The 8451-nt window shown below is 35.1% G+C and overlaps 1 protein-coding gene across 3 annotated transcripts; it reads right to left on the bottom strand.

Moving 5' to 3' along the window:
- Positions 1-695: 695 nt before the first annotated feature.
- LOC145099108 (disease resistance protein RUN1-like) lies at positions 696-8057 on the bottom strand. 3 transcript variants are annotated; one of them, XM_079036696.1, is made up of 7 exons: positions 7957-8057; positions 5829-6481; positions 3536-5081; positions 2547-3455; positions 1844-2465; positions 1137-1207; positions 696-937 (listed from the first exon to the last, which is right to left on the bottom strand). In XM_079036696.1, exons 3-7 carry the CDS (start codon positions 3821-3823, stop codon positions 890-892), a joined length of 1938 nt encoding a protein of 645 aa, XP_078892822.1. In that variant the 5' UTR covers positions 3824-5081; positions 5829-6481; positions 7957-8057; the 3' UTR covers positions 696-889. The 3 variants fall into 3 exon arrangements, with proteins under 3 accessions (XP_078892822.1, XP_078892826.1, XP_078892829.1); XM_079036700.1 differs by having other exon boundaries at positions 3536-5087; positions 5829-8048; XM_079036703.1 differs by lacking the exons at positions 696-937; positions 1137-1207; positions 1844-2465; positions 2547-3455 and having other exon boundaries at positions 3826-5087.
- Positions 8058-8451: the final 394 nt, after the last annotated feature.

The raw sequence follows: 8451 nt of genomic DNA, 5'->3' as shown, positions 1-8451 counted from the left end.
AGTTGGCTGACGGCGCCGATCTCACTGTTCAGAGAAAAAACTGGTATATAAGTAAATATAATTTTAATTTGTCTTTAAAAAAATCAATAAGATGAGCGAAACCGAAGACGAGTCTATGAAACCGAATATGAGGCATATACCAATTTGTGATTTAGTCGTCGAAACCCAGAAACCATGAACAACAAAACATGAAACCATGAACGACAAAACATGAACACAACTAAAGACGGGTAAAGAGGAAGTTGTTGATGAGGTAGCCTCATCTACGATTTCAACTCAAAGAATGTTTTTTATAGTGGAAAATAAAACCGAAGATGAGATGAAGAAACCGCATATGAGAAGACAAAACCAAAGACGTGTTTTGCCACCTATGACGAAACCGAAGAGGAGGTGACAAAACCGCATGAGGTAGCCTCATCTGCGGTTTCTATGTTTATTATAAAAAACAAAGTTGATTTTTTGGGCTGTTAAATGAAAAGTAGTTAGGGAAACCGACTAAATTTGTAATTGCCTCAAGCTTCAAACATGACTCCCATGTTTTTTCATTCATCGTTCCGGTTATTCTATGTCGTGGCCGAGCCAAAAACCTAACTTGTTCCGGTTCAATTGAAAAGCCATAATGAAAATAATTTTGATTCGATTTAATTTTTTTTTTAATTCGCTATATTTTTTTCATATTGATTTCTTGCCTCCAATGATCAAAAAAATAAAATAAAATATTATTTAATTATGTATAAAATCGCTATCTCCTAGTAAATTGATAGATATATTTTAAACTAATGCTATAACTAAACTTGGATATTTAATGAAATTCATTTAAACTTGAACAATCAAATCTTACTAATGGTAGGAATGCATCTACTTTCTACTGATGCCATGTTGCTCTTTGTCAATACTTTTCCTCTGAAGGATAAGACCTTGAAGATTCCCCCTTTCCCTATGAATAAAATGGAATGTAAGAAACCTTAAATGCTACACAAGTACATAGAGATATATAATACAAAATGCAATGAAAACGGATAGTTACTCAGAAGTATATATATTGTTTTCAATCGAGAACATTGATTCGTAATATTTGGTTGTGTAAGCCCTTTGTTCACTTGAAGAGAGAAAGGTTTGGGTGTCAAAGGGTATACCTCATTTGCACGACCAATTATGCCAGGATTCCTTGGTGATAAAGCTCTGAACCAACACTTTTCCTTTTGTGCTGAAAACAGATAAAAAAGTGATATGTTAATCATTGTTCACAAACAACCCACTTGGACAAAGTAGTCGTATTGGTATAGATATAATTATGTGATCCAACATATCAAAAGACTTAACCAATTGTACTGATAAGCTCCCACACAGAGTAAAGAGAATAAGCAGAAACATTCGCAACCAAAAACACGTAACAATCTTCTACCCTGATGAGTAGTACTGATAATGAATGATATATTAGGGTTTTCCCATTCTTTCAAGAGGAAGGGACTCTGCAATAGCTTTTGTTACTACAATTTTGTTATATAACAATCTTCTAGAAAGTGAAAAGTTCAAGTACTACTCATCAGGGTAGGGGCTTATCATTGACATAACAAATCTACCGATTTAAACGTGTCATTACTTTGTTCCATACATTTAAAAATAAAAAGTACAAATTTTATTTTTTTATATTATATAAAAACTAAATCTTATCTTATTATAGGTTATCAATAAAACAAATAATACGTGGGTGGATTTGAGTCATATGTGTGTTCCATATGTTTAAAAGATTTTAAGTTATGATCGATTTATTAAAATAAATGGGACAATATCCGTCTATTTAAACTGTTCATAAAATATTTAACAAAAATCACACCAATACCTTGATATCTGGCGCCGTCTGCAACAAATTTACGGTGATATAAAGTCAAGAGAATCCCGTCTGAAAAGAATCGCTGGTGTTCTAAGATGTATTGTCCTGTTGTAGTTTGAAAAGGAGAGAGATCTCCACCAATTATATGATTCCATGACTTGTAATAACCCAACACATCTTCTTCTTCTCCATCATCCTCATACACAAGACTTACCCCACACTCCTTTATAGATTCATAAAGCCTCTCTGTAACTGTAATAGTAATGAGGTCACCAGCCTCCATCTCATTCCTCCCAAACATCCAATGACTTAACAACACCCATTGACCCTCAGAAACTCTGTCCCTGTGACGTTCGTATATCCAGGTGCGCTTCTTTGTCATATTACTAATTGTCATCATTGGCCAATTAGGGAAATAAATCAACTGTTCACATAGAAACTGAATTGAATTGTCTATTTTTATAGAGCATGAAGTTGAGAAGTTGATTCCTGTAAGGAGGCTGTTTGGGGATGATGATGATGATGGGATGGTAAATGATATTGATGGCCCCTCACTTCTATGCCTAAACCAACTCGGTATCTCCCCCGCTTCATACATTGTGCTGAATATTCCAAATTCATAATACATCGTCTGCCAAACACAACCACCTTAATTAATCACCATGCATAATAATTATATTATACATATTCACAAACAGTAACTGAACAGAACCTGGATTCCGGATTCTGATGAAGAATTAGTTCCCATACACTTGCCATTAAGGAAGTCTAAATTACTCCATCCCAAGCTCTGTAATACCTTTTCCGCAACACATACCATTGGTTGAATTTTTATCATACCTTCAATTTCATATGACAAATATATGTAATCTATCCAGCAGTTTGATGATATCTCTAATGGGGACATTTTCGGATCAAATACAAGTTTCTCAACAAAACACCCATGATAATGAGAATTCAGCAACAACCTGCTTAGTGTACATGGAGGATGCTCAACTGTCTTCAATTTTTCACAGTACCTCATACTAAGTATGTCAAGCCTAGGAAGGGTTCTCACACAACTGGGCATGGAGTCTATAGGATTGTCATCTAAATATAATTCCTTTAAAATGGATAGGCAACTCAAGTCCATGGGAAAGGATTCAGTGGACAAATTGTTATTTGCAAGTGACAACCTTACCAAAGACCTTGGTAAAGAAACTGCTAAAAACTTCAAATCCCTTCGTATAGCACCCACATAGGCGGCTGAAGAGGTTCTTGTATTTATGTGAATGTTGTTAGCCTTGCACAGTTCTAGTGAATCCATATCCCTAATCTGGATTCGAGATTCACCAAGACTACAACCATCTACCAACATTGTTTTAACATTCTTCAACATGCCTATGTTTCTTGGAATTTTTTCAAGCTTCTTGCAATAGCTTAGATCGATGAACACAAGTTCAACACATTGCTTAATTGATTCACAAACCTCAAGCAAACCAATACAATTTCTAACTATTAACCTTTCAAGTACAGGGAGTTGGACAAAGTCACCAAGACTACGGAGTTGTTTACAGTAACTTAAATTAAGAATCTTCAATGATCCAAGCAACTTTTTCTCTTTTAAGCATGATCCATCCAACTGCAGAAGTCAAAAAAAGTTATGATAGTATCGAATTTCATGAACTCAACATTGATGAATAATATATGAAGATAAGCTACCTTTTGCCTCTTCTCAACTCGTTGTGAATTAATACAACCAACAAATGATTCAATATTGCTATATGACATGTCAAGAGCAACAAGATTCTCCATAGGTAATTCTGAAGGTATAGACTTCAAATGAAATCCATGCATACACAAACCTCTTAGTTCCAGTGGAAAGTTCTCATAAGAGCCATTCATGTGAACATAATTTAGTTGTAGTAGCATCAGGCCATCCATGTTACTTAATGCGTCCGTTTTTAGCTCATATGATTCACCCAACTTCTCTTCCTCAAGCATGCGCATGTCAAGGGCAATGCCTAAGAGATTTCCCTTGCCCTAAGAAGTAATACAAACAGAATGCATATAAATAAATTAGGCAACAAAATATATTTTGGGTATACTCATTACTGAAAGCATACATGGCCACTTTTCCTTTTTTTGTTTCAATACTCTAAATGACTCCTTATGACACCATAATCGACTTCGCTTCCATGGCTTGTCAAGTGATTCTTGACGTACTTCGAATCTTCCCATCTCTTGAACCAACTGATGCATCTTCAATTCATTATTCCATCCTATACTAAGGAGGCACCTGTCAGTGAGATTTGTGATTCCAGATCTAGTGTTTATACCACATGCCTTTAATATTGTTTCGGTAACATCTCTATCCATTCCAACAAAAAAACAAGCAATATGCTTAAACAACTCCTTATCGTTTTTTGATGGCAAGGAGTCAAAGCTCATTTTCAAGACATTATTTATTGGGGAACTAATTTCTTTCCTTAGCCCTTCAATGTACCCTTCCCAATAAGCTACATCTCGATTATGTAGAGACTTTCCCAAAACTTCAAGAGCGAATGGATGTCCTTCACAATATTTGACAAGCTTAGCGGACACCTCTTCATATCCTGCCTTGGGTTCATTGCACATGAATGCATGGGAACAAAAAAGTTGTTGTGATGCAAAATCATCTAAGCCTTGAAGCAAATGCTTCTCATGCTTGGGTTTCATGTTTGTTTTGAATAAAGCACAACTCTCGGTCAACCAACTGTCTTTTGTTGTAATTATAATTTTGCTTCCAGGATGAAAGCCTTTGCTTCCAAGTAATGCATCCAACTGAACAAGAGTACTGATATCATCAAGAACTAGAAACACCCTTTTACGGGCCAGTGCATTCTCTATCTTTGAGGTATATGCTGAAACATCATGCACTTTAATTGAACTTGTTTTTGAAATGTCATTGCAGAGTTGTTCTTGTAAATCAAGCAACCCATTAAACTTTCCATCACATTTCCTTGTGATATCTTCAATATAGCTGCCTGTGTGGAATTCACGGGAATATAGCCCATAGACATGTTTGGCTAAAGATGTCTTCCCGATCCCACCTATACCATAAATAGTAAGTATGTCTGCCGTATGTGAGGATCCATCTTTCAACCATGAAGTTACAAAGTTAATATGATACTTCATCCCAATAAGTTGCGGTCGAATGCTCCTTAAGTGTACATTTAATCTACGGTGGATGCCCTTCACAATTTCTTCGATAAACTCCGTCTCTAACCTGAAACTTGATTATATAATAATGTCAAAACACAATCGGCAAAACTTATGAACCAAATTGGAAGATTTAAATTATTCAAAGATCCAAACTAAGATTATATCATAGTGGTTATTATTAATTGAGTTCTCAAATCAAAACCATATCGTGGTTTGCATCAATTTGAACAAAATGCCATGAAATACAAGATTTTCGCTAATAGATAAGGTCATACATATTTGTTTATGATAAGACCAAAGCAACCAACCAAATACAAGATTTCACTAATAAGCCAGCTAGCTTCACTATGTTTCTACAAGACGATCAAACTTAACCATCAATGTGGTTTTGCATGGATTTGAACAAAATGCCATGAAACAATTATAGGTTATCTATTACTACATACAACTTAAAGCATTTATTTATCATAAAAGGCGCTATGATTTGAAGATAGTATGGTATAATCAATAGTAGACGCATAGCAAACCCATCAAACTTTGGTTTTTAAATTAAAAAGCATGTAAAATCGTGGACATGGTTTATCTAAATGTACTAACTTATGATAAAATACAAAATGCATAACATGTAAAAATTATCAGAATGGCTAATCGATCTATATGAACTAGTTTATGAGATCACATATTTGAAAACTTGTTTTCAGTTACGTGCATCTTCTATATATCCTAGTACATCAAATATATGTCTATTTGATGATTTAGAAAAACTTATTGAAAAACATAGGGAGATGAATATTGGTAAGAAAGTGGTTACCTTCCATTTACGTCCTTTCCTTTTAAATTCGCTACTTCTAAAAGTGCTTTATTCCATCCGTCCATCTTTTGAGCCCATTGACTTCTTTTATTTGCATTTTTCTCTGCCTCCATTGTCTGTTTATGCTTAGCCATTGCATCTCCAAAGCTACTTTGTTGCTTCCTGACATGTGTGGGCTCCACATGATAAAATATTGGGATAACAATATGGTTGGATGTCATACGCTGCTCCAGGATCAACACCAATTCATCGAGGCACCATGTTGAAAAAGCATAATTTTTAGACAACACTATAATAGAAGCCTGGGATGCCTTAATTGCACTCTCCAGTTCTGGTTTCAGATCTTCCCCGGTTTCAATCTCTTCATCATCCAAGAAGGTATTGATATTGGCATCAATGAGGGCCTTATGAAGGTGATCAGTGAAACTATGACGAGTGTCAACACCTCTAAAACTTAAAAATACATCATATCTATGATTATGAGTTGATGAATTATGATCATGAGTTGATGAAGTAGGAACACGAGCAGATGAACTAAGACCATGAGTTGATGAAGAAGATGAAGATCCTTTTGAGAGGAGTTCAGATAGAACCACCATAATAAATTATGGGTTGACAACTTGTTCTTTAATGTCAGCACCCGTACAAAATGCCTGTGCATAATAGCAAATTATTGATTACAATATGCAACTTAAATCTCATCTGTTAATACCAAAGTATTGATGTAAAATAAAATTATATTGCCATGTGAGTTACTAAAAAGTAACTTTAAAGAAAGATTACGAACTCCCTAACAAAACTATTGAATGGGGATTCTAGTGCTTTGAATCTTTTTGTCTACTAATGCTTTAAGGCCCCGTTTGTTATGCAAGACAGGACATGATAGAACCAGGTGTACTGCCTGGCCTGGGACTGGGGCTGGAACAAAATTGCAATTTTTGATCTCTCAATCTCTCGTGTATGAAAAAGACGTAAATGCCCTCCTGGTCGTCATAACTAAAATGCCCTTGAAAGTATGTCTAGCATGACAAATGCAGCCTAAAAGTTAGATCGTGTAACCCTCTGTCTAACTATATCAAAATAGGAAAAAGATATACAGCCAAGACAGGTGGCAAACAGAGACTCCTTTGTTTCATGAGAAGAGTGGCAATGGAGATAGTCATGTATGTTGAGCTCATTGAAGGTATTGATATTGAACATCTACATCATCTTCTATAAGTTCCATCCATTTGTACAATTTTTGGGTCTCAATTTCTTTTTTTCCCATAGAGGACTGTTATGGAGGATGTTTCAGGTATCCTAGGAGGCACACCACATATAGGAATAGTTGTTAAGGGCAAAAAGGTCAGAGACAACAACAGAACCCTACAACAAATAAGTATATCCTGGGATTCCGACACCAAGAAATGTGAAGTTTCACAACGTAGAATTAGAAGACCATTTTCTGTATCAGAAGTAGAAGCACATGTGGAAGAAGTTGAAACACTCGAAACCTGAAGGTATGAATGATTTAAGTAACAAATGACATAAGCTTAGCTGACAAATGTCATTCATATGACTTAAATCTACAAAGAAATCTCTTATCAGTTTTGTACCTCCAAACATTAACCTAATCCAGCTTATTTTCAAACAGAGAGAGAATTACTTATTTGGTTCACGATCTAAACTATTGGCTACCAAAAGCTTAGCTTTGACAGATCAGCATGTTTTGAACAAAGGGAACATCAGCAGCCAATGTAGAATTATGACAATCAAATATGTAAGCTTCTTGATTTTGAGTGTTTAGCTTACAATTAAGGAACAGATACCATCATTCAAAAAAGAATCAAATGTAAAAATGGTGTTTATGAGTTCAAAATATAAAGTCATTGAGGAAGCAATTTTCGAGAATCCGAGAATGTCCCAGTCTGCGTGCGCAAAGTTTTGTTCATCATTCTGGACTTGAAGCAAGAACGTGCTAGCTGGACTGTAACTGATATGTAAACTAAACAAAAGTATCTGAAATAAACAAATTTTTAATCACGTGTTTATGAAAATTGAAATGATTATCATGTGATCTGTGATTGATAACTGAAATTCTTAGACAAGCAAAAGTAGCTTTGCAAGGATGAGCAGAGATTACATAAACCTGAAGCGGCGATAACAGAGGAAAAATGAACAGAGACGAAGGCCATGAAAGATGAGCAGTAAGTAAACCTGGGAAAGGGTGAGTCGACGATGAACGAAGGGAGACCGCGAGAGAGTATATATACACAAACAACGAAAATGTTGGGGATTTATTGGAGGCTTTCATGGTTTTTTCCAAAAAAGAAACACGGTTTTACTTCTTTTGAATTTCTTTTTTTTATTCTTGTCTGGAACGGAAGACTAAATTACAAATATGGCCATTGACGTTTACTGAAATTTTCACTTTGAGGACAAATATAAAAAACGACACACAACCATCCATCCTTATGGTCTCATTTTCTTTCATAGGTTGTCATTTTTACCAAAACTGTTAAACTTTTCATTTAAGTTCAATTATAAAAAGACTTTTTTAACCTTTTTTCTATCATATCTCATTTTTTTCCCTCTATGATATGTGATTATGTAAACCAACAATCCCATCCCACCTACCATCCAC

Source organism: Lactuca serriola, chromosome 1 (assembly GCF_051521515.1).
Source record: "Lactuca serriola cultivar US96UC23 chromosome 1, Lser_US96UC23_V15, whole genome shotgun sequence".
Taxonomy (NCBI): Eukaryota; Viridiplantae; Streptophyta; class Magnoliopsida; order Asterales; family Asteraceae; genus Lactuca; species Lactuca serriola.
This window is presented reverse-complemented; position numbering and strand designations above follow the sequence as displayed.